The sequence below is a fragment of the Larimichthys crocea genome, chromosome III (assembly GCF_000972845.2).
Source record: "Larimichthys crocea isolate SSNF chromosome III, L_crocea_2.0, whole genome shotgun sequence".
In the NCBI taxonomy this organism is placed as follows: Eukaryota; Metazoa; Chordata; class Actinopteri; family Sciaenidae; genus Larimichthys; species Larimichthys crocea.
Window position 1 is genome coordinate 47,844,487 of NC_040013.1, and position 27,745 is coordinate 47,872,231.

A 27,745-nucleotide genomic window follows, 5' to 3' on the forward strand; every position below is an offset into this window, starting at 1 on the left:
TATCCCAGGTTTTCTCCGACCAAAAATACAGAGAAGTACTTTCGTTCATTGCTCCAATTGTTTTTGCCATACTACAATGACTGTCATCTGAAACCACCTCAGTTTGATAAATATGAAGATTTCTATAAGAATGGTGCAGTGAAATGCGGCAACGATGTCCAAAAAGTTTCAATGATTGTGGATTCTAATAAAGCCTTGTTTGAAAAAGAAACTGAAGACATTGACAGGGCTAAAGAGTTGCTTGACCAAGACATTGATTTAGAAGATGCCTGGGCTCAGATATGTCCTGAAACAGAAAAAGAACGACTTCATTGTTTGGATCTGATGAAAGACAAAGTCGTAGATGATGAAGGTGATGATGATGAACTCATTCCTGACTTGACAGCAAAACCACACACTGCATGTACTTTGGAGACAAATCATGTGACAATGCCTAGACAAGATGCGCTGCATTTACTAAGATCACTCAATGAAGAGCAAGCGCCTATATTTTTTGCTGTACGTAAGTGGTGTTTGCAGAAATTGCTTGGACAAAACCCAGAACCTTTGCGATTGTTCATCACTGGCGGAGCAGGAACAGGAAAAAGCCATTTAATCAAAGCTATACATTATGAATCCACGAGGTTATTGTCACAGATTGCTGAAAACCCAGACGCTCTCACTGTGCTTCTAACAGCACCAACAGGTGTGGCTGCATACAATATCGGTGCTGCAACAATTCACAACACTTTCTCAATTGGTGCAAATGCCACTCTGCCGTATCAACCACTAAGCGATGAGAAAGTTAATTCTTTAAGAACTAAAATGAGCAATGTGCACATTCTGATCATTGATGAAATATCTATGGTTGACCACCGTCTTCTGGCCTACATTCATGGTAGACTTCGTCAAATCAAACAAACTGGTGATTATTCCTTGTTTGCAAACGTGGCATTAATCTGCGTGGGAGACTTTTACCAGTTAAAACCAGTGAAAGGCACGGCGCTTTTTGCAGACAACAAAGGAGCCAACCTGTGAGAGAACAACTTTGAAGTTGCTCAGTTAACTAAAGTTGTTAGAAGACAAAATGCAGCATTTGCAGAGATGCTCAATCGCCTCAGAACTCATACAAAGAATGAACCACTCGGCGACCATGATGTTCTCAGTCTGACACAGTGTGAAACAGGTGAAGAAAGCACAGCCATACACATTTATGCTACAAATGCAGAAGTCGATGAGTATAACATTAAGAGACTGCACGAAACCTGCCCTGATGCAATCAGCATAAAAGCTCATGATTTTGTACGAAGTCCCAAAACTGGAAGAATGGAACCCAAAGTAGGTTTTCATAGAAAAGTGTTCAATTCATGCCTGCCAAAGTGTGTGTCTTTGGGTGTTGGAGCAAGAGTGATGCTGAAAAAGAATATAGATGTGTCTGATGGCCTTGTCAATGGAGCATGTGGCACAGTGGTGAAAATCATTACAGGTAAAGACCATGATGATCTCCTGCAGCTTACATGTGGAGTTGAAAATCCAAATGTTGGTAAGATACAAAGACTGAAAGCAAAAAGGGTTTCTGAACATTCAACAATCATTGAGGTACAAGAAGACCAAGTAACACATGATGGCGGAATAAGGACAAGTGCCACTATGCCTCTCATGGGCTGTAACAATACACAAATGTCAAGGCCTACTGTTGAAAAGCAGTTGTATCACTCAAGAAGATCTTTGCTCCAGGACAAGCATATGTTGCACTGAGTCGCCTGAAAAGTCTGGTGGACTGCAAATTGAAGACTTTAAACAGTCAGCTATATATTTGACAATAAAATCACCTTGGCTATGGAAAGCATGCCTGCCTTTAAGTTTTGAAAGACTTTGTCATGTGATGTAAACCCTGTTTGTGCAATAGCACGCACAATGTCCAGAGTTTAAAGGCACACATTTTGGATATTGAAGCACATAAAGCCCTAATGAAAGCTGACTGTATTTGCTTAAAGAGACATGGCTCGATGTAAACACAAAAGAAGAACCACAACTTGCAGGACACGTTTTCCACCACAAACCACGAGGAGGGAACTGTTACGATGACTCGACCCAATGTTTGCAGTGCTCAAACAACAACAAAGAGGTGGAGTTGGTAGTATTGTTCAGAGAACATTGATGTGCAGGTGTTACTTCCAGAAAGTGCAACATTGAATGCCTGTATTTCGAAATGCAACATGTAAATTTGGTGCTGCTGTTCTGTACAGGCCAAACTCCTATAAGATTGACATGTTTCGACAGAAGTTATTGCAGGTCATCTTTCACCTCGACAAGCATGCTGGTAGAAAATGATCATGGGAGACTTTAATGAGGACATCTTGGTTTCATCTTCCATTCAAAAGTTACTGGAGCAGCATGGCTACACTCAACATGTGCGACAATGTACAACTGAAAAAGGTACATTATAGATCATGTGTACGTGAAAGACACAGAGGATGTAATTGTTGAAGTTACACAGACATACTACACGCTTTCATGACGCTGTACTTATATTCACTGATAAATGTTTTCCTCTACAAAAACCCCATACTGACTACTGATGACTACAACATAGAAATTATGTGCAGTTATGATATTGAACATGCAGTTACTATTACATGTCATATTCTGTCCACGTTATGTTGTTTGAGAACACAAGTGGTAGCAATAACAAAGTGTAACACTAAACAGCTTCTTGCAAAAGGCATGTCTTTAGCAACACAAACACTATGGTCCAAAGCAAAACTGTGCTAAACTTGTATAGGTTTTCACAACACACATATTGAGAATTCTTACAGCAAAACAGAAAATCAGGGCAGAAAGGAATCACACTATGTAAGTATTTCTGTTTTAATGAGCATTCTGAATGTTATGCATCATTTGCTGGAAATACTATTGTCCATAAATGAAGGCATGTATCTTGTCTTTTACCTGTTAACCAAAAGTATGTGTACTGTTACTTACAACTACATTTGCTGTGTAATTACATACAGGTATGTTTGCCCAATGTGAAACACACTACGTTCCATTGAGATGCTCGTGGCCAGTGGCACAGGCATTCACAAACAGACAGGCCAGAGGTCAGCTGTCCCAGAAGAGGAATCTTGCTGTAGAGGAAAGATGAATCTGTAATGTGTCTTACCAAAACAAAACAAAAACGGCTAAATCAGAGTGTATGTGTATGTTTGAGGATCATCAGCATAAATAGCTGGTTATGAGTTACAGTTTGGTTATATATGGGGAAAATCATTGTGCAAATTTGTGCAATTGTGCATATAGAAATGTAAACATGTAAACCTGTGCAAAGAATACACATGCTGAGTAGTAGAAGGTAGCTAACAGCTCTGTCATGTTTGAATGCACAGCTTCACAGGGACCCCATAACTCAGGCACTCCAGTCACAGACTCATCTACTTCATCCATTTTCCTGGTCAAACACTTGGATTTCACGATGTGGACTGCTTTGCCAAATCGTGTTAAACCACAAAAACATCAAAGTGCTGTCTTGTCACTACCATTCATGTTTTCAAGTCATCATTCTCAGTCACTGAGTAAGTATGCATGTAATTGTAACGATTGGGTGATATGAGATAGCCACACATTAATAAAAACTAACACGTTTGTAAAAAAAAGGTTGTTTTTTTTTTAAACAAACCATAATCCGTTGTTAACACATAAGCAGGTTCTCCCAGCAATTCTAGTTGGCAGTCCCTTTCAAACACATAGGACGGATTTGAAGAGAGAGCAAGAAACTCACCATAGTGTCCGAGGTGGGACACAGTGTGGCGGTTGCACTGAGCGCCAGGAATAATGATGATGTTAAACTCCTCGCCGTCAACTTGTCACCAAGACCTCGGATTATCATCTCAATCATCACCAGTAATCCCTATCATCATACTCATCTCCGATGAGCTGGGGAAGATTCCTCAGAGATCTTTTTTCCTCATTTAGTTGCCTCAGATGCCAGGACTCTGCAGGCTGGAGCCTCCATAAGTTCCAGCAGAAGACTCTGCATGTCGTACTGAGCTGGGGTCGGGCATGCAGCCAACAGAAAGACTGGCCGCAGGGAGGTTTTTGCTGATTTTGTTGTTCACTCCGCCAACATCTCCATCAGCTGAAACTCTAAGAGCTTTCGGTCATTTGTTCTGCCAACCCTCAGCCGTGACGTTAGTACCTTGCTTACCTTGCGGGTGAGGTTAAAAAAAGTGCAAGGTGCAAGATTAATTAAATAATTTATCATTGTGTGAACTCTTTAGTAAGTTTTCTGATAAACTGTCATTCATGAAGAAATAAGGGTCAATATGAAATAAGAAAAATCTAATGAAATGAAGACTATCCATCTTCTACGCTGTCAGTAAACCAACAGACTTTGCCTGTTCATCACAGCCAATCCACGTTGTTGCTGTCAGTCTGTAGTCCTGTTCTCACCTCACGCCCGGTCAGCTGTCATATCAGGGCACAATCCTGACCCTCCTCATCCATTGACTTTCAGTTCATGAATCCAGTGCCCCAGGTTGAGCTCATAGAGTCCCTCTCATCACATCCAGATCGCCACGGCCACCAGTGTATAGGCTACTAATCACAGCAAAAGGCCCAAATTCGATTAAATATATTTGTTAATCAAAATTGAGTTCCCTATGATTAAATAATAAGCGAAGAAGAGCAAAACTACAGACCTCCTCAGTTTCTTTTCTCTCTGTCCTCACAGGGGACGTTGCAAAGTTGTCCAGTGCTTTCTGCAGCTCAGATGTCTCTCGGAGAGCCCTTGAAATACAGCAGTGTTATGGAATAAAAGAAGGTAGGAGAAAGGGACATGTCTTCAACAGACACTCAAGGGCTTATCGTTGGAACGACAAAACTCTAGCCCACTCTCACTCATTAAGACACCTTGCTCACGTAAGGAGTAAGATTCTTTGACAGTTTAAACACATTGTGGGCTGGGAATGAATGGCTTTATTGTCCATAAAACCTAACACAGTATTCAAGATGTGGTTTACAAGTCACACATGAAATGAAACCTTTTTATCGCTCCATGTTTGAAAAGGAGAAAGTTTAAATGTGGTTGTGCACGTTTAACAATAATTAAGGACCGGGACATGTCAGATAATAACAAATATTGTCGAGTGTTGGCAGTATTCTTGTTTTTTTCTGGTGTGGGGTGTGGGAGGAGATTAAACAGATAATGACAGATGAAGCGAGAAAAAAAAAAAAAGAAAAAAAAAAAAAAAAAAAAAAAAAAAAAAAAAAAAAAAAAAAAAAAAAAAAAAAAAAAAAAAGGGTAGATTAGGAGTACAAACGCCTACATCCTCCATTAACAGACAGAACACACATTTCCACAGTTGAGTGAACATGTTCCATGACGGGAGGAAAAATGCATGTACTGCACTTGAATGATCATTGATTGCAGTGTAGATGCATTAATGTGAGTGTTTGCACTGATAAGTCATTGTGGATCGTTAAACATGATATAATGCATGCCCCTTAACAGCCCTACATTTCAGCAGCTAACATTATTACGAGAGTTATCCTCTCTCAGTCAAACGAACTGTGTGTTTTTGCTAAATCCATCATCACATCGTAATAGCCAGCTCGCCAGCAGGACACTACATTCTCAATTTCAACAGTTACACATATCGGAGAGCGAAGGTGAACAGGACTGGGTGTCATTGATGGTTTTTAGATGGAAAATCAACACGACCACAACATATAACACGGCTCATAACACCAATTAATACCACCAAGGCAATGAATAATGAAGTGAGGTGATTGTCTTGTGAGCCATTTTGCTGTATGTTTCCTGGTCTGAAGACCGAATGATGGAATAGTGGGTAAGACAAATGCCTAGCATGCACATTTAGCACATTGTTTTCCTCTTTTGCAGTGAATTAAGAGCATTTGGTCAGCAGCAAGCTGCAGTTTAAATGGGAATCTCAAGCCTACTTTTTATACAGCTCATACACAGGGTCAGTGTGGCCTGTAATACCCCAAAGTGTGCTATTTTTCAGCATTGTAACAGCGGTGATCACACTGGTGTACATTGGACTCCGTGTATTGGCAAATTAAAAATAAGGGTTATTTTTGAGTCTGTGGTCCCTTCCCTGCGGGCACTTGTAATATTTCTGTTTTTCCCATTGCGCATAAAAAAGCGCCAATGGGATTTTAATCAAACACATCAGCAAACTGCAGGGTGTGAAGTAGTTTGTGGACTACATACACTCCTCCAGGATGATTGCAGTGACAGTAACTTCACTTAAAAGTGTTTTAGACCGGGAAGTCACTATGAAAGGTAATTACAGCGTAATGAAGTAGAAGCCCGAACAGGAGTAGGTACATTCCTGGCTCCCTGGAGAAGTGTGTTCTTTTTCTTAGTGAATACTTTGCTCCTGGAAGAAGGTGAACAAAAAATTGGGAAGGCAGATAAACATGCTTGCGGGAGGCAAGCGTGTTCTGGTCAGGTTGGTCCCACCAGTTTGGTCTAGACTGAATAAATGGATTGGCCGTGCATTTCAAATAAATATGCATCAGGTGATTCATGGTCCCCGCAAGATGGAAGCGTAGTCACGTTGCCCCCTGAACTGTGTACAGTGCCACCATGCAGTTTAATATTTTTATTACCATGTCTTGACAAGATTCTATGCCATCAATTTCATACGTCAAATGTGGACCCCAAAGAATGACTCCATAGTGGATCAGTGAGGTACAGACATCATGTTCCCCTCAAAATGCATTTTGAAATCACTTGTTGACCCTCTTCTAGTCAATGCAAATGTTGGCTGCTTTAGCTAAATAGAGAAAGATAAACCTTATCCGTGATAAACGCATGGTAACATTGGCCAGCATAAAGCATTTTATTGGCTGAGTTAGCAACACTGTGAAGCTAAGTAGAGCCCTCCAGGGCTATAGCATGGCTGGTAGATGTTCTTCGCAGCACATTCAATGAAACTGCAGTAGGGAAAACACTTTTTGTCACAACTGGTTGAATTTGTTTCGGCCCCTGAAACAAAGGCTCCACAGTGTGATCTCAGCATTAGGCAGTTTGAAACAACGGCTTTTTGAACGCAGCCTGTAGCCACTTTTACAATCTTGGAGAGTGGGATGCGTTGATATAATGACATTTACAGACTCAGTAGCTATCCCAGGTTTTCTCCGACCAAAAATACAGAGAAGTACTTTCGTTCATTGCTCCAATTGTTTTTGCCATACTACAATGACTGTCATCTGAAACCACCTCAGTTTGATAAATATGAAGATTTCTATAAGAATGGTGCAGTGAAATGCGGCAACGATGTCCAAAAAGTTTCAATGATTGTGGATTCTAATAAAGCCTTGTTTGAAAAAGAAACTGAAGACATTGACAGGGCTAAAGAGTTGCTTGACCAGACATTGATTTAGAGATGCCTGGGCTCAGATATGTCCTGAAACAGAAAAAGAACGACTTCATTGTTTGGATCTGATGAAAGACAAAGTCGTAGATGATGAAGGTGATGATGATGAACTCTTCCTGACTTGACAGCAAAACCACACACTGCATGTACTTTGGAGACAAATCATGTGACAATGCCTAGACAGATGCGCTGCATTTACTAAGATCACTCAATGAAGAGCAAGCCCATAATTTTTGCTGTACGTAAGTGGTGTTTGCAGAAATTGCTTGGACCACAACCAGAACCTTTGCGATTGTTCATCACTGGCGGAGCAGGAACAGGAAAAAGCCATTTAATCAAAGCTATACATTATGAATCCACGGGGCTATTGTCACAGATTGCTGAAAACCCAGACGCTCTCACTGTGCTTCTAACAGCACCAACAGGTGTGGCTGCATACAATATCGGTGCTGCAACAATTCACAACACTTTCTCAATTGGTGCAAATGCCACTCTGCCGTATCAACCACTAAGCGATGAGAAAGTTATTCTTTAAGAACTAAAAGAGCAATGTGCACTTCTGATCATTGATGAAATATCTATGGTTGACCACCGTCTTCTGGCCTACATTCATGGTAGACTTCGTCAAATCAAACAAACTGGTGATTATTTCCTGTTTTCAAACGTGGCATTAATCTGCTGGGAGACTTTTACCAGTTAAAACCAGTGAAAGGCAGGCGCTTTTTGCAGACAACAAAGGAGCCAACCTGTGGGAGAACAACTTTGAAGTTGCTCAGTTAACTAAAGTTGTTAGACAAGAAAATGCAGCATTTGCAGAGATGCTCAATCGCCTCAGAACTCATACAAAGAATGAACCACTCGACGACCATGATGTTCTCAGTCTGACACAGTGTGAAACAGGTGAAGAAAGCACAGCCATACACATTTATGCTACAAATGCAGAAGTCGATGAGTATAACATTAAGAGACTGCACGAAACCTGCCCTGATGCAATCAGCATAAAAGCTCATGATTTTGTACGAAGTCCCAAAACTGGAAGAATGGAACCCAAAGTAGGTTTTCATAGAAAAGTGTTCAATTCATGCCTGCCAAAGTGTGTGTCTTTGGGTGTTGGAGCAAGAGTGATGCTGAAAAAGAATATAGATGTGTCTGATGGCCTTGTCAATGGAGCATGTGGCACAGTGGTGAAAATCATTACAGGTAAAGACCATGATGATCTCCCTGCAGCTATACATGTGGAGTTTGAAAATCCAAATGTTGGTAAGATACAAAGACTGAAAGCAAAAAGGGTTTCTGAACATTCAACAATCATTGAGGTACAAGAAGACCAAGTAACACATGATGGCGGAATAAGGAGACAAGTGCCACTATGCCTCTCATGGGCTGTAACAATACACAAATGTCAAGGCCTTACTGTTGAAAGAGCAGTTGTATCACTCAAGAAGATCTTTGCTCCAGGACAAGCATATGTTGCACTGAGTCGCCTGAAAAGTCTTGGTGGACTGCAAATTGAAGACTTTAAACAGTCAGCTATATATTGTGACAATAAAATCACCTTGGCTATGGAAAGCATGCCTGCCTTTAAGTTTGTAAAGACTTTGTCATGTGATGTAAACCCTGTTTGTACAATAGCACTGCACAATGTCCAGAGTTTAAAGGCACACATTTTGGATATTGAAGCACATAAAGCCCTAATGAAAGCTGACTGTATTTGCTTAACAGAGACATGGCTCGATGTAAACACAAAAGAAGAACCACAACTTGCAGGACACGTTTTCCACCACAACCCACGAGGGAACTGTTACGATGACTCTGACCCAATGTTTGCAGTGCTCAAACAACAACAAAGAGGTGGAGTTGGTATGTATTGTTCAGAGAACATTGATGTGCAGGTGTTACTTCCAGAAAAGTGCAACATTGAATGCCTGTATTTCGAAATGCAACATGTAAATTTGTGTGCTGCTGTTCTGTACAGGCCAAACTCCTATAAGATTGACATGTTTCGACAGAAGTTATTGCAGGTCATCTTTCACCTCGACAAGCATGCTGGTAGAAAAATGATCATGGGAGACTTTAATGAGGACATCTTGGTTTCATCTTCCATTCAAAAGTTACTGGAGCAGCATGGCTACACTCAACATGTGCGACAATGTACAACTGAAAAAGGTACATTAATAGATCATGTGTACGTGAAAGACACAGAGGATGTAATTGTTGAAGTTACACAGACATACTACAGCTTTCATGACGCTGTACTTATTTCACTGATATAATGTTTTCTCTTACTGAATACTGACTGAGTACAACTATAGGGATCTATGTGCAGTGATGATATTGAACACACAGTTACTATTACATGTCAAATTCTGTCCACATTATGTTGTTTGAGAACACAAGTGGTAGCAGTAACAAAGTGTAACACTAAACAGCTGAACGCACAGTTACTATGACATGTCATATTCTGTCCACATTATGTTGTTTGAGAGCACAAGTGGTAGCAATAACAAAGTGTAACACTGAACAGCTTCTTGCAAAATGCATGTCTTTAGCAACACAAATACTATGGTCCAAAGCAAAACTGTGCTAAACTTGTAATACGCTTTTCCACTAACACACATATTCAGAATTGTGTCTTGCAGCAAAACAAAAAATCAGGGCAGAATAGGAATCAGACTATGTAAGTATTTCGGTTTTTAATGAGCATTCTGAATGTTATGCATACTTTATTGGAAATACTAAGGTAATTCCCACCCTCAATAATCATACATTTAAATGTATCATGGGGGACTGTAATGAGGATATCTTGGGGCATGGGGCGCTATAGAGCTTTTTTGTCCAGCCCCCTCATTAATTACTGCAGTCTTGTTTTAGTACTACTTTGAGTTTTGCTTTATTTTAAACAGATAAACAGACTCAGAACCATTCAGTAAAGTACTTCATTATTTTAACAAACAGCATATATATATGTATATATATTATATATATATATCTATATCATATATATATATATCTATCTATCTATACTATATTATATATATATAGTATATATAGATGAGAGAGAGAGAGATGAGGGAGGATGGAGAGGAGAGAGCGAGGATGAGAGAGAGGCTTTTTTGTCCAGCTTTCTTATTGTTAACAACTGCTTTTCAGGGACTCTACAAACCAGCCCATTTTAGGTTCTGAATCCTAACCTATCAAACTAATGCGACGCAACCTACATTTTTTTCCCATTGCAGCGCCCCCCCAACAGGCGCCATGGGCACTATAGAGCCCCCTCATTATTATTGCAGTCTTGTTTAGTTACTACTTGAGTTTTGCTTTATTTTTAGGACACAGGACTCAAACCATTCAGTAGAGTCTCTCATTTTTAAACAAAAAGCATATATCTATATCTATATATAATTATATATATATAATATATATATATATTATATATCTATATATATTTATATATATATATTATGGCATGCGTTCAGGAAATTAAACCTTGAATATATTGATGAAACTTTGAATATATTGGAGTGAACCTTGAATATTGAGAAACTTTGATATATTGATGAAACTTTGAATATAGGAGTGAACCTTGAATATATGAATGAAGTGAATATGAATGAATGAATATATGAATGAAACCTTGAATATATGGATGAAGTCTGATATATTGAATGAAACCTTGAATATATTGAATGAGTCTGAAATATTGAACGAAACCTTGATATATTGAATGAACATCTGAATATATGGAATGAAACTTTGAATATATTGAATGAAGTCTGAATATATTGAATGAAACCTTGAATATATGGAATGAAACTTTGAATATATTGAATGAAGTCTGAATATATGGAATGAAACTTTGAATATATGGAGTGAAACCTTGAATATATTGATTGAAACTTCGCTGACGTCAGACTTTGCGGCAGTGCCTGCAGCCATCTTGTGTGTAGTCTGTTACACAAAAAAAGCTAATGACGTGAGTCAGCCGCCCGCAAACTAGTTGCAGCGATACTTAACAATGAAGACATATAAATACACTGGCAAATGCGTGCCAGAATCCCCCAAATACCCCTGCCCCATACCCTGCCCGTACTTCCGAAGAAGAGGTTCGCTCAATTTTTTACAGGCCAGACAGCGCTTATCGGGCCAACCTGAGCATGCCCTCCACCTCTCAGGAGTGCCCCAATACAGCCCCTGTGTACAATCTCCGACCATACACCCGAAAGGGACCAAAACACTGTATGGTTAGTGGATATAGTTTTCAGGTGATTAGAAGGTAAACACCGTGAATGGCGTGCGTAATGGCACTGCGCTCTGACGCGGCACTTCTCCGGACTGGAGAAGCTGCTGCGGCTACAGGGTTTCATGAACTGAAAGAGAAGCTATATATATATGATATATATATATATATATATATATATTATATATATATATATATTATATATATTGTTTAGATACAATAAGAATCACCCACATTCATAGACCAATGCAGGGCGAAAATTTAGTTTAGTATTGATTGAACGTATTTTATGATCCGCGACACATTGTCAGCTTTGGGCACGTTAGTCACACAGCGGACTGCAGACAGACAGACAAAGGCATAATGAGATCATGCCGAATATATGGAATGAAACTTTTGAATATATGGAATGAAACTTTTGAATATATGGAATGAACTTTGAATATATGGAGTGAAACTTTTGAATATATGGAATGAAACTTTTGAATATATGGAATGAAACTTTGAATATATGGAATGAAACTTTGAATATATTGAATTATTATATTGAAAAAATGTGATAATACTTGAATGACATCCAAAACCAAGTTGTATCCTTTTCATCAAAGTGATAGCATTCTGAATTTGCTGGTTTTACAAAATGGCATCAGTTGAAATATTCCAATACTTTCTTGAACTGGAAAACTTTTTTGCCACAGGTTGTACTCCAAATGACACAAACAGTTTGGAGACTATATCGCGTCACCTTGAGGATCATATCTCCATTATTGCGACATTCACAGTACTTATGAGTAATGTTCAACAAAACATTGCTGAAAGAACATTATGCGTCAATCTTGAAGGAATTTATGAATCTCTCAGGGAGATGTTGGCGGAAATAACATTCCAACTGGAAGGTGATGTACAAGCGCATGGCATGGGAACACATTATGCATCTCAGAGAGGAAGGCCAAAGTAAGTAATATTTAAATAAGGGTACTTAATACATGGTACAGTAAAGAAGTTACAAATTTGTTATAATTTATTATTACATAAAATGATTATTGGTGTCTTATTGGTGTCTTATGCTGTCTGTAAACATACGAACACTGTACAACCACAGGACACAACTCGGTCTGGTGGACTATGGGAGTTTTACTGACACTGCAAACGCCGATCTGGATCGACTTATTGCTGAGATTCTCAGGCAAACCCCCGGTTCCGGAGAGACCTATGTCACTGGTAGTTTGAGAGCAAGAAGAATCAGAGTTCAGCGTTGGCGGGTACGGGAGCATTTAAGAACAGTAGATCCAGTGGGGCGAGCCTTGAGAGGACGAAGGGCAATTCAACGGAGGGTCTACAATGTCTCTGCCCCAAATCAAGTGTGGTATGTGCTGTTTTATAAATTTGATTAACATTAGTTATTTTTCCCCAGCTGGTCAATGACGCAATGCATTGACCACTGACTCATTAAAAATATTGATTTAGGAGGGCCAAAACTGTCTGCAAAATACAAAAAAATGTGATGAGATAATGCAGTAATTCTTAAAGATTTAAAACTTTTTTAAAGACATTTTTTGAGGAGCTGTAGTGGAGACAGGAAAGGGGGGGAAGAGAGAGGAAGACGCGCAGCAAAGGGCCGCAGGAGGGAGTCGAACCTGCGGCCGCTGCAGGGGTTGTACTTGTACTTGCAGCCTCAGCACATGGGAGGCTGAAAGTATAATAATAATAATAATAATAATAATGATGATGATGATGATAAATATGATAATAATAGTAATAATAATAACTAATTTATTTTTATTTCAGGCACATTGACACAAACCACAAGTTAAATCCATGGAGATTTGTGTATCATGGAGCAGTTGATGGCTACAGTCGCTGCATTACCTTCCTGAGATGTTGCACAGACAACCGAGCATCGACTGCCTTGCATCTTTTTCAGGGTGATGCTGGTAGCGAGAACATTGATGTTGCACGGTTCATGATTGAGAATCGAGGAACAAACAGAGGAAGTTTCATGGTTGGACGTAGTGTCCATAATCAAAGAATTGAAAGATTGTGGGCAGAAGTAAACAGGGTTGTGTCAGGATACTATAAAGACCTTTTCCTCTTTATGGAAAATTTATGGAAAATTCACATTACAGCTCTTCACCATGTTTATCATCCAAGAATTAACAGATCTGTGGATGAGATGAGCCAGTGGAACAACCACAGCTTGAGGACAATGGAAAGTCGGTCCCCACTGCAACTATGGACAATTGGAATGCGCCAACGTCCTCAGCATCAAAGGGCAATCAATCGTGTGCCTGTGCAACCCCCTTATGATCACCAGTGGAATGAAGAGTTAAGGCCCATCAACCCCTTCACTGATGATGGAAATCATGGAACTGAACTTTTTGTCAGAGCATGTGACCTGCTTGAGAGATAGTCTACTAGCTTCAGTAATTAAGTTGTTACATTATTGTGGTGTCATACATTGTCACATATAGACTCAGATATAAATAAATGTGTGTTCAGGTCCTAGATCGAAGATTTGCCTATAATGTGCTTTTCTTAAATAACAAAATGTGGTGTTATCACCATATGGATATTATATTCAGTTATAGATGAAGTATTCAGTTCTTTTAGTTAAGTAAATTCTATTCAACCCTATAGGTGAAGATGGACTTATGGATAAATTCATTTTGTTTACAGTTTTTCAAATTGAAAAAATATGGCAAGTACTGAACGCACATATCCTAGTCATCACAGACACTAAAATGACAATGAACCAGTCCATACAAAGTAGAAACATACAGTAGAACCATTTATTAGGAAGGCCTTACTATAACCACTAGAGAGAATAATCTCTGCTAACTGCTGCTTTGGGTCATATCAAAGGGTAGAGATAAATGACATACATTTTACAGTTGTCAACTTAGAAGTTTGCATTATTCAATTTGAAACAAAAACCATGGCTTGAAATATATCTTCAAAAGTAACATATTACATTTCTACTTATATTTCTTCATGCCTTTATTCAATACTTTCTCTAGGAAAAACAAAATTAAATGACAGCAATTATTTTTGAAAAACAAATAAACAAACAAACTTCCTCATCATAACTGAGCTCTAACAGCCCTCCATAATATTACCTCTCACGCTCTTCCAAATACTGGTGAATTGCGTATGGCAAAAGTCATATCACATTTAAAAGCAGTGTATTCTGCATGAACTGGAATGCGAAGAATATTTGCACAAGTATTTGCTTGTGGAAATCGGGAATGTGTGATGAACTCAAGGCTTGGCTTTGGGGAGAAGCCCAGCGCTGGGACACTGTCACATCCCGTGAGGAAAACAAGAATATCCTGCAGAGAGACGTCGTTTTCACCTGTAAGACATTAAAAGAAAGTATCACAATTAATGATGACTATGACTATTTTCCTAAAGTATTGTACCACTGAAGTAATGCAAAGTGATGTTAGAGAGGTAAGTAGTTAAATTCCCCTAAACAGTTTTATTGAGAATTATTTCGGGTTGATGTGTTGTTGTTGTTGATTCTCTCAGGCTGCAGTATTTATTTAGACAGCAGTAACTAATGTAGTAATGTGATAGGATGCACTGCACGGTTTCGCCACCAGGCTGCGCCTGTGATGAGACCAAGTGCTCTGGTTCTGAGACATTGTGTGGTTGGACACGGAAGGAAGCAACAAGACAGACTTTTTGACGAGTGGTAGAAAAATATAGATAGGCAGCCCTGAGAGAATTAATTTAAACATTTTCACTGCGTTAAAATAAATTATTTTCAAGTGAACTACATCCCAGCATCCGGTGTTTCCGTCTGAAACACATTAGCTTTTTATTTTTGAAATGTCTAGGCTAGGTAGCCCTGGTAGCCCTTATAACACCTGTGTTTTGGGCTAGGCTATGCTGTGAAAAAGTACCTAAAGTTCCTAATATGGCATAAACAATCAGGACACCATTATAAAAGAAAGGCAGAGGATAAGCGGGTTCAGAAACACCTGACTAGCAAGTTAAATTAAATCTTAAAGATGGGCTGAACCTCTGTAGCCTATGCCCTGAAGAGCAGGGCAAACGAACAAAAAATAAATACATAGGAATTGATGAGGACCATAAGAAATCCAGGCTAATTTTGCTCATATTTTGCTGGATGCACAAGAAGCCATTACAACCCAGATATGATTATGGATGTGCAATGTTTTATATGAAATCGTGTAGCCTGAATGAAGAGCCAATGACCTAGTCCAGCTCCACCTCCCTGGACCTGAAGGCATGTCCTCACTCTGTCTCTGATTGGCTTACAGATATTCTTACCAAAACCCTAAAAATAGGTCCAGAGAAATGGAGCTGGAGTAGGTGAAGCTCCACCTTTCTGCATGTCCACTGGCTCTGCAGTGAGCACCACTTGCAAAGGATGGTCCCCGAGCAGTTGGGGGTTCAGTGCCCGAGCAACAAGGGTATTTTGGCTGTACCCAGAAGACGAACTGGCACCTCTGCAGCTACTAGCCGTACTGAATATTTGGTCTGAGCTGGATTCAAACTGCTGACAAACACTCCTGCTGCCTGGATTAATGTATTTATAATTCATATAAACTGTCTTACAGAGTGGAGCGTCTCAATTAAAATATTTTTTTTACCAATGTCATGTACTATCATGATGCAGCCAAAACAGTTTAAAACTTACATTCAGCATCCTGAAGGTAGTCTTGCCAAAAAGCCAGGGTACGGCACCCTTCTTAGAATGCATTACTCCCTCTTTCAGAGTGAATGATCCGGAAGAGATTCTCTACATCAGCTGCTGTTAAACTCTTTTCAGCCTTCAAAAAAAGGCACTTCATCTGTTGAGGGTATCTCTGGATAGCATCTAGGACACCTAGAGACATTAAGCCATCTCTGAACCTATTAAAAGGGAAACAAATTGCAATGTGTTGTTTGGGTTGAAATTGAAATTGTTCTTATACAGTGGTAACATAGTTTCTATGGCAGCAACTATAAACATACCTTTCAAAAGGTGCACGGGTCCGCTGGAGGACATACCAGTGAGTCAAGTCCAAAGCAGTCTCTGCTTTGTTTTGCAGTGTTATGCGAACATTGTGACCTGCAAGACTGATCAAGCTGGATGCCTGTGCAACTGCATCTTGCAGATGTGATTCAGTCTCAGCTTGTAGGATCTGAAAACATTAAAATAACATTAGGATATGAGAACAGCAAATATTTATTGACTTTTGTTTAGAATCAAGATACACAACTGTTAGCTGTCCTGTTTAACTTGCATGTTAATGAGTGCATGCAAAATTAATAATTGTTTATAAATTCAATAGAATTAAAGGAAAATGTACTCACCGATTGCACCTGTGACCTTGTTTCTTCATCAGTAATATGTTCAGTTTTGACCTTTACATTATCCGGACCTTTTTGAAGACACTCATACAAGAGTTCAGACAGGAAACATGGACTCTGTCCCCCATGAGCAATTGACATTGCCATAATCTGGCCAGCATTGAAGTATCCATTATCTTTCATCACTGTTATCAAATGAAATTAAAAATCACATGTGAAATGGTTACCTCAGAAATGTTCAGGCTGATTTTTATCAAAATTTCCAAAAAAGGTATTATATTAGTAGTATAGTAGTATTACAATATTAATATAGATTAATACTATTGTTGGTCTGAAGCTGAGCACTCTTGGAGGTGGCTGAGGACATAATCCCAACTAAATTCCACCCATCCCCTCCAACACTGGACAGACTCAAGAGCACATTCAGCAACAGATACAGACTCCCCTGCTGTTCAAGAGAGCGTTAAAAAAGAAATCCTCTCTGAAAACTCATTTAATCATAAATACCTTTGGAGTTGCATGTGAGGACTTTAGCATCAGGTGGACCCTCAAAGATGCCAATTTTGTCCTTGATTTCCAGAAGACAGCACATTTGAACTTTATCCTTTCAACAGGGAGCAGATAAACGGTTTCTACTAATGTCGTGTCTTGTAAAACCAATCTTGATCCGTGTAGGCTTTATGGACAATAAAGCCATCATTCAGCCCACAATGTGTTATACTTCAAAGATATTACTCCTTCAAGGCGGAAGTGTTAATGGAGGAGGAGTGGGCTCGAGTTTTGTAGTTCCAAGATAAGCCCTCTGAGGTCTGTGAAAAGACCGTCCTTATCTCCTACTCTTTTATCATACCATGCTGTATTTCCAAGCTCTATCACAGAGACATGTGCGACTGCGAAAGAAATGGGACAACTTTGAAACGTCCAATGTAGACAGAGAGAAAAGATAAACTGAGAGGTCTGTAGTTTCTGCTATTCTCTCGCTATATTTTAACATCTGGAACTAATTTTGCATTAACACATATATTTCATGATATGGCCTTTTGCTGTGATAGTAGCCAGACACTGGTGACGGGAGATCTGGCTGTGGATGAAGAGTGGACTCTGATGAGCTCAACCTGGGCACTGGATACATGGACTGGAGGTCAATGGGGTTGAGGGGTCAGGATTTGCACTGATCGACAGCTGAAGGAGTAGAGGTGAGAAACAGACTTAAAGACGGACAGCAACAACCGTGATGGCTGAGGAGAAGTGCTAACAAGTCTGGTTGTTGAACTGACAGATAGAAGTTTGATAGTCTAGAGATTAGATTTTTCTATTTTTCTGACCCTTCTTCTCATTTGAAATGACAGTTATCAGAAACATTACTGAAAGATTGTTATACACATGGAGTAATATTTAATTATATTATGCCTTGCATATATAATGCCAGGTTACTAGAGTGTCCACGGCTGAGGGTGCAGAAACAAATGACCGATAAGATTGTAGAGTTTAAGTGATGGGAGATGTTGGTACGCGAGTGAACAACAAATCGCAAAATCTGCAGTGCCAGTCTTCGTTCGGCTGCTATGGCCCGACCACCAGCTCAGTACGACCTGCAGGTTTCTGCCTGGTTAACTCAGTGGAGCGCTCCACGCCCATGAGTCCTGGCACTTGAGGCCATGAATGAGAAAAAAGAGCTATGAGGGAATTCCACAGCTCAGTCGGAGCTGGAGTACGTGTGATAGGGATAATGGTGATGATTGAAGATGATTGAAATCGAGGGCTTCAGGTTTTTTTTTTTGGCACCAGGTCCGGCGAGGTAGTTTAAAACAACATTTCTATTATTCTTGGCGATCACGAACACCGCCACCTCTGTGTCCCCCACTCTGACACTCTGGTGGTTTTGCTCCTCTTCAAAAGCCAGTCCTCTGTGTGTTTTTGAAAAAGGAATGCAAACCTAGGAATGTGGAGAACCTGCTTATGTGTTTAAAAAGGATTAATGGTTTGTTTAAAAAAACAATACCTTTTTTTTTACAACTGTAGTTAGTTTTTACTAACTGGGTTGGATATCCATATCACCCAATCGGTTTTTTTTGTGACTATGTAGTGTCGATAAACAAGAGGTGACCATGACTAATCTTTGGATGCAATTGCGTGGTCAACTCCAGCAGCTAAGATGAAGGATTTCAGGTATCTCTAATTATGAATAAAGACTAAAGCAAACTGTCATACATAAATGGTTTTGTTATAAGGGTCGTTGTTGAGATTAGAGGGCCTTATCACAAATATGGCAGAACTTGAAATAATTTGCATAATATGTTTCATTAGTGTATTAATCATCCTGAAAACAGAATCTTATGTTTTTGTTACTTTACATTGAGGCCTTTTCTTCTAACAGATGTGTGGTCCTCTTCCCTCACAGTTGAACGCAGTTTTCTTTCCCAGAACAAACATCAGCTTTTTTTTTGCATTTTTCGCATTTTGCTTATTTCACAGCCACCAATAGTCTCTCCATTCTAGAAAGGCAGAGATGCAGTCAAGTGTTGCAATCCACCACAACATCATCACTGGGTGCACTAAAAACGTATCAGCTGCGGTGGTCTAGCTGAAGTTCATCATCCACTGGAAACCCACATCCTCAAAACGCCTTCTATGTAATTAGGGTTGTATGTAAATACTAATGCATATAAAAGGTGTTAGAGGAACAATTAATCCAATCATCATAAAATGTTCGCCTTCTTGATATTGGTTTGAATTAGCAAAAATCACTAAACTTCTTGGTAATCTCTCACTGTTGCGCATTCACCAACACTGATTTGGACAATAGAAATTCTTAATTCATGAGTGCGATGTGAAAATTTTCAGGAAAAATACTGTTTTGTCAAAGGAGCTGGCTCGTAGCTTTGTAGAGAGTGTGGATAACAGCCTGAATTTCCCATGGGGAAGTAGCCGTGATAGATTCTAAATATAGTGCACACTTAAACACTCATCTACAGCAATGAGGAAGCTGTCAATCAACCGTGATGCGTCACATCTACACAGTCTTCATAATCACTGAACAACAAATGACGCTGTGTTTACATAGATATAGTTTTGATTATAGATCGAAGGTTAGATTCACTCTACAGTGTGCAATCATTATAACTATTTTTGGGTATGACTATTGAGATCAATTTATCTTATAGGCATTTTAACAATTTAAGCAACATCCAGTAGCTTAAACATGGTCGACATTCATTTTGTTGTGTTTAATGCATGTGATTTTTGAATATCTGTTAAGCCTTGTGCCTGACAGAGCACACTATATGTTATTCACTGTGTTTATTATCTGAGCGTGTCTGAAGAGCATTGAAGATAATTGCAAAAAGTAAAGGTGGCTTATGACTGTGTTTAAACAGATACTTCTTGTTTGTGTCAATTTTTACTGTATTTCATTCATGTAAACTGTATGGTTTCATGGTTAAGTGGGTCTTCATTGTGGTTGAAAGGTTGTTTTTTGTTAATGAAATTAGAGCAATTGCTCAAAACAAAGATGAAAATGTTAGTTTTTTAACCATTTCATCTTTTTCCGAGCCTGATATGGTTTTTGAGACTGGCAAATAGACAGTGAATATATTGAGTTGGAATTGAACAACGACCCTTTCTATTTGGATTCATGCAACAAATATTTGCACCGTTATAACAGGTACTTAGAGGCTGCTTTCTAAATACCTTCCAAATAACTCATTAAGGAATAAATATTCTCTAACATGACATTTTTAACATGCACATTGTCAAACAATGCTAATAGACATTGCAAAGAACTGCTTACTCTCACTCTCTTTGCTAGTCTGTCTTGCATATCCAATATATACAAGTTGTTTGTGGCAGTTATACCGGAAAGAATTGTTTTCATTTTAACATATTATCGTATAAAACAGAACCACAATAGGCCAATTTAGCAATAATATTGTAGAGTCAGTAGCTTCACCCAATCAGTGAATCCAATCAATCGAACAATTTCCTCACAACCAACATTCAGCTGCTCATAGAGCGCTCTACCTATAACCCCTAAAACATGATTGTATCAAAGCTTCCATGCCACAAACAGTATAGATATTTAATATTTTTCTCAGTAAATAGGTAGATGAAACATACCTCTTGAAATGCAGAGCTGTAGACAGCAGAACAGTAAACACAAAATGTTCTGCTCCAAACCTCCTCAGAGACAAACAAGCTACAGAATATTTAACTGAGTGCTGCAGGCATTATTCACAGACATCCTGCAGTGGTGTTTTGCTTTTAACTTGGCATTTTCACTCAATTATTCCTAATAAATTCTTATTTCAGCGTGTTATAAATAAATGGTAAACTCACATATACAGTGCACACACATGCGGGTCCAGTTAGGGTACAGTTTACAGTACTGGTCTTAACTGATCCTACACTACTAATTCTGCTTTGATCCATTGCTCCTTTTTAACAACATAATTGCAAGAAAAACCTTAGCTGTCACGGTTGTAGAGATTTTCCAAACCTGTTATCTCACTATCACACACTTAATTCTTTTAATCTCAAGACAAACAAGCTCTCTCCTTGTGATCACATATTATATCTTGTCATCTCAACATTACAAACTTTTTTTCTGTAAAGGAAAAAAGAAGAAGCAGAAAAAGCTTTACAAAAAGAACCAAAAATTGGCTTTCGGTTTTTATGTTCAAGCTTGCTGCACGCTTTCTAACGGTCTTATTGTTGTTCACACATTGCAATACACACATTTCCATAGGTGGGCAAGTCACTGTCGTCTGTAATTTCTTTAGATTATGTTCAGAATAGTAATTGCTTACATTACTAGTTGCATTGTTGCATACAAACAAACTCTCGTTTGCTGCACATTTCTATTTATTTATCGTCATATCCGACTATTCACCCGGGTAAGTGCACGCAAGGCAACTCAGAGTGAAGCTGCATTGTCACAACTGACTCTCAAAAAAACAAGTGAATCATTACACTAGCAAGCAAGCAGGTCAACTCTAGTTACAGTCCTACTGTTGGTAAAAACAACATCAGTAGACATGAAAAATGCTTGATGTCCAAATAGTGATTTGATTTCTATTGTTAAATCATAATCATAACCATACTTTATAAATCTTGAATTAATGTAAAGTAGAATGTTGTTTAGATGAAAACAAAACACAATGGTTAATTTCAGTCAAAAAGCAAACATAACTAAGACTAATTAGCTGTCTTTAGGTCTGACAGTGTTGTTAGTCACAATGTGGAGTTACACACTACATGCATACCTGCTGTTGTTGATCCAGGTAGCCAGCTGGCTGATAGAAAAAAAAAAACATTACACACGTCAGAGCTCTCTTTGATGGGAGATTATGATATGATAGGTGAAGCCATGTCGTCGACCCCACAGTGTACAGATTCTGCTTTGATCATTTGTCCCTACCTGCTATCTAGCAGCCAAACCTCTGCAGACAGTCGGGCCAGTTACTTCATTTGTGGCCTGTTCTACTCTATTATTAGATGGGTGTGTGTGCTCTACTTAGATGAAGCATCAGGTATTGACAGTAGCTGTGTGGATAAACCGCACAGTAATTGAAACCTGTAAATTGAATGATTGAATAACCTCTCTTTCATTGCAAGGCCATCGCTCTCTCTCAGTGACATAGTGACGCAGGCGCACAGATACTATAAGAGGACAACGTTTCAGCAGGGACAGGGCTGTTCCTTGTCTCCCTGCTATCGAAACAGAGGCAAAACAAATTGACCTGTTTGAGGACAAAGTCGACATGGTGCTCTGGCTGTTAGGGCAACCGACTCTCGTGCCTGTCGCTGCCGCCTCTTGAATGCCGCTCCCCTTTAGATGAGCTGTCCTCCAGGGGCCCCCATGCATGAACTGTGAGGCTGCAACAATGAAGCAGCAGGCCCCCAACAGCAGCAGTCAGCGGCCATTATCTCAGCGTATTGTGTGATCACGTCTGGAGGAGAGAGTGTTACGTATATGTTTGTGTGTATTTTGCCATGGGACACTTTCAGATTGTCGGTTTATGTTTCCAGTGGTTGTGTCCTTTGCAGACTATACCAGACTGTCTTTCTCCTTACAAAAGAGCAGCTGCCTTTGCCTCATATAGAAAGGCCTAAGTGGGTACTTATAGCTGCCTGGTCGTGCATCGGAACTTGATAATGGTGTTTAGATAGAGCCTTGGTGGGTCTGTTCCACTAACAGCATAGGCAGAGGAGGGTCTGTTAAGCAAACTAGAGGACAATACATTAGGGCTGCTCGATTAAGGAAAAAATCATATTCACGATTTTGGTCAATATATGAATCACGATTTTCAAACGTTAATTTTGAGTTTCACAATGCACAATTTCACTCTGTCTCAAAAAACACCTTGTTATTGATTCTTTATGCAAAATATTCAAATTAAAAATATAATTTTGCTACAAATATGTACTTACAGCTGTTTGCAATGTATAAAGCATTAATCAAATAAAATAAATCTACTTTATGGAACATAAATAAGGCACAGAAAAAACATAAAGTATCCAATAAAACTATGGATCCAGCTGCTCTGCAAATTCTCTATATTATAGAACAAATATAATATAATAAGCATAAAACAATAAGCAATAAGCCATCTTCTGAAACCTCACCCTCGACTGTATTAATGGGTTGCATATCTTTAGCAAGAAATATCCCATGGCAGCTGTTATCCCCGTTTACCCGTACACTGGTATTTTAAAAACGGAGCATTTCCCTTCGTTTGTACCGATCTCTTGAAAACGAATCGAGTTTTTGCAGCTGATGCACCAAAAGTGCGACCAATGTTTACTTCGCTATGACCATGATCTTGGAAGCAAGCTCCCCATTAGGCTTGGCGTAGTTATGATGGCGGCTTCACATCTCACTCACTGTTTTGAACACCAACGACACCCCTCCTCCTCTTCAGCTGCGTGGGGGAGTATGGGCTATTCTGTTAGTCGTGGGGCCGCGTGAAGGAATGTATTGCGCATTGCGTGTCTCTCAGAACTGGGATAAAAGTGGAAAATAAAAATCGTTCAAACTCGTTTATGATTTTCGAGATCGTTTGACAAACAAAATCGAAATAGTGATCAAAATTCGATTAATTGCACAGCCTAAATACAAGTACATATTTAAGTTATTGTGTTTAGTATTACCTGCCACCAGGCAAACACTGAAAATGTACGTTTATGGCATCCTTAAAGGTTAAGTAGGAATCATTGGTTCAAGTATCCTCACATATGATATTTCAATTTATTTTGAAAAATGTCTTCTGGTCTTTACTGACATATTAAAACTCTTAGTGTAAAGATTCACAGCATCTGTTGAACTAATCACTGTGAAAACAAAAACAAAGATATAACTTCGGCATCTTGTCTTCCACTGGGTTAGTCGCATCGAGTTGTAAGCAATCCATTTCAATTCCAAGCCAAGATGAACTCCAGAAAGACAGAAATCATTAGAAGTCTGAAGCTGTTATCATCAATTATATGAACTGGTCGTCTTTTGCTGTGAGGGCATACCTGTAGTGTTGAGGAGTGGTGCTGTACTGAGTGATGCCAAACATTGAGTTGGGGGTTGATTCCTCCTGGGACCCGGATACTATCAATAGGTCTCCCTGAAGTACATGTATACTTGTGAGCACTCTGCACAAAGTCTGGGGACTTAATTAAGGCTACAACCTAATGCTGGGTTCATCAATCACCACACTTCTTTAACATTTCTATGGTTTTGAACCGCGATCTTTAAGTACTCTCCACCTTAATTTTAATATTAAGGTACAGACCCATCCACAAATGCTCTACCCAAAAAATGTTGGAACATACACAAAAGGTATATACACTAAGAAACTATAAGTATACCTGAATACGCGATGAGCTCAAAAATTACCAAAGAGCTGCTGGATCTAACCTACAGCCAAACAGTAAACCTCACCAGCACATCTCTGTGATCACTGGGGATGTTATATTGGCATTGTTCCATTAAGCACAAAGAAGAAATCTGCTCTGTGCTCAATCTGAGCTGAACCAAGGGCAGGACCTTGTCCGATTGCTGTGTTTACCACTGTAACGTGTGAGTGGTCCAGCTGAGTCAGTATAAATTTGTGTTGCAGAGAGGAAGGATGTGAGCTGTTGTAGTTTGCTGATCACCCCCAAAGTGTGTAAATTTCCCTCTACTAATATAACACGCAAATGTTGTTTGGATCATGAAGCGGACTTCAGTGTTATGTTGCTTGAAACACTCAGATGGTGTTAGATGAAATCCTCACCCCAAAAGGTATTTAACATTATTTGTGGAAAAAGAAAGAAAAAGCAAGGCTTGAAGAGATCCATATACTATAATTACAACTGAACTGACCTAAAAACTGTATAACATCATGCAATGTAGGGTCCCTTGTTCCATCAACAACCATATGGGCAAGTGTATAGTTACCCTTTCACACACTGTCCTGAAGTTGTGGGAGGAAAAGGTTCTCTTAATCACAACACACAACACATGGGAAAAGCAAGGAAGGTAAGTAGTCATAACCCAATCCAACTCTGTTACAATCGTGAAATCGTTAAAATGGAGTGTATGTACATCTATGAGCATGCTGTGGTTGGCCTTACATGCCGTGGTATCATGACATCTGTTTTAAGGAAACAGTAGCATGTGGCAGTAGCCTTTTCCTTGATAGCATAGCCATGAGTCACTAACACTGCTACTGGAGATCTTCTATGCCTTCCATAGCCTTGAATTGAGAGCTGTGATAGGCAGGAAGGTCTTTCTCAGGGGCAGCTGTGAGAGTCATTTACAGTGGAGAATATGGCAGCAAAAAGGACGATGAGTGGGAGCACCAGTCGGCCTATTGCCTCCACACTATAATAGGTCTACAATGTCCTTGTCCTGGAATAACCTCTGTATCTCTCTCTTTTGTCACTTTCTGCATTATGCACCACTTGCAATACAGGATCTAAAGCCAAGGAATCTGCCCCATATAAAGAAAACATTTCCACAACCGTCAGGGCCAGTGTGTGAATGTGAAAAGGGGTACTTATACACTTTGCATATGTGTTGTTGATGAACCATGACCACCTACATTTGCATGATGTTAATCACAGTTAGGGTCATTCAGTTGTGAATATAGTTATTGGATCCTCTTCAAGCTCTTTGCTTTTTCTTTTTTTTCCACAAATATATTTTCTACCATTGTGGTGATGATTCATCTACACCTCTGATGTTCAAGGAACATAAACACTGTAGTTCCTTCATGATCCAAAACACATTTGCGTGTTAATCATTATGAGGGGCAAATTTACACACTTTGGGGGTGTGATCATCAAACTACAACCCGCCCCAGTTTCTCTCTGCCAATACACATTTATACCTGACTCGCTGTGACTCCCCCTCGCACTTTCCAAGTGGTAAACCAGCAATCTGACCAGGGTCCTGCCCTTCAGGCTTCCGCTTGAGCACAGAGGCAAGATTTCTCTGTGTGCTTAATGGAACCATGCCAAGAATTCATCCCAGTGATCACAGGGAGATGTGCTGTGAGGTTTACATGTTGGCGTAGGGTAGACCCGCCAGCTCTGTGGTAATTTGGGCTCAACTCGTATTCAGGTTCTATTAGTGTTCTAATGTTATCCCTTTTGTGTATGTTCTCAACATTTTTTGAGGTAGGTAGGTTACGCAATTTGGGGTTGTTTACCATTAATAATTAAAATAAGTGAGAGTAACTTAAGATCTTCGGGGTTCCAAACACCTATAGAAATGTTGAAAAGAAGTGTGTGACTTATGAACCAAAGCATTAGGTTGTTGTAGCCTTAATTGTCCAGCGTTGTGCAGATGTGCTCACAAGTATACATGTCATTCAGGGGGACCTATTGATAGATCCGTGTCCTAGAGAGAATTCACCCCCCCCCCCCAACTCAATGTTGCATCACTCAGTACAGAACCACCCTCAACACTACAGGAGTATACGCCCTTCATCAGCAAAAAGACAGAACCATTTCATAATTGATGGATAAACAGCTTCAGACTTCTAATTGATTTCTGTCTTATGAGAGTTCAGTATTTGCTGTAATTTGAAATGGATTGCTTACAAACTCACGATGCGACTAACCCAGGGAAGCGACAAGATGCCGAAGCTTATATCTTTTTTTGTTTCACAGTGTTAGTTCAACAGCTGCTGCTGAATCTTTACCAATAAGAGGTTTTGAAAATCTGTCAGTCAAAGACATCCGAGAACAGTTTTGATAAAAAATAAAACTGGAAATATCATTATGTGAGTAACTTGAAAACCATGATTCCTACTTAACCTTAAGGATGCTCATTCATCCGTACATTAAGTGGTTTGCCTGGGGCCAAGCGTAATACTAAACTCAATACTTAAATAATTGTCCTTGTATTTAGGCGGGCATAACGTAAGTGGAGCACGAGGTCAGTGGGGTTGGCAAACATGCGCTAGAAAATCATATAATCGAGTTTGATACGATCTTTATTTTCCACTTTCATTACGCAAGTTCTGAGGCGCACGCGATGCGCCAATACATTCCAGGTCACGCTGGGCGCCCACGACTAACAGAAAAGCATACTCCCCCACGCAGCTGGATGCAGAGTGAGAGGTGTGTCGTTTGCGTGTTCAAAACGTGGAGTGAGAGTGCGAATTTTGAAAGCGCCATCATAACTACGGCCAAGCCTATGGGTAGCTTGCTTCCATAGTCCTGGGTTCAGCGCCGAAGGTAAACCCCCCCCCTTGGTCTGCACTTTTGGTGCATCAGCCTGGCCTCTAAAATCGATTTCGTTTCAAAGATCGGTTTACAAAAGAGG

General features: G+C 39.5%; 2 protein-coding genes and 1 long non-coding RNA gene across 4 annotated transcripts in view; 2 read left to right on the plus strand and 1 right to left on the minus strand.

Annotated features, from left to right (window-relative positions):
• fbrsl1 (fibrosin-like 1) overlaps nt 1–27,745 on the plus strand; it is a 411,124-nt gene that overhangs the window by 81,022 nt on the left and 302,357 nt on the right. The window lies entirely within an intron of this gene.
• LOC113745657 (ATP-dependent DNA helicase PIF1-like) lies at nt 8,124–9,668 on the plus strand. The gene is made up of 2 exons (XM_027278064.1): nt 8,124–9,245; nt 9,395–9,668. The coding sequence occupies exons 1-2, from the start codon at nt 8,204–8,206 to the stop codon at nt 9,436–9,438; spliced, it is 1,086 nt and encodes a 361-aa protein (XP_027133865.1). The 5' UTR covers nt 8,124–8,203; the 3' UTR covers nt 9,439–9,668.
• Nucleotides 16,391–17,083, minus strand: LOC113745658 (uncharacterized). The gene is made up of 3 exons (XR_003462302.1): nt 16,948–17,083; nt 16,606–16,775; nt 16,391–16,503 (listed from the first exon to the last, which is right to left on the minus strand). It is a non-coding gene; the product is annotated as an uncharacterized LOC113745658 (long non-coding RNA).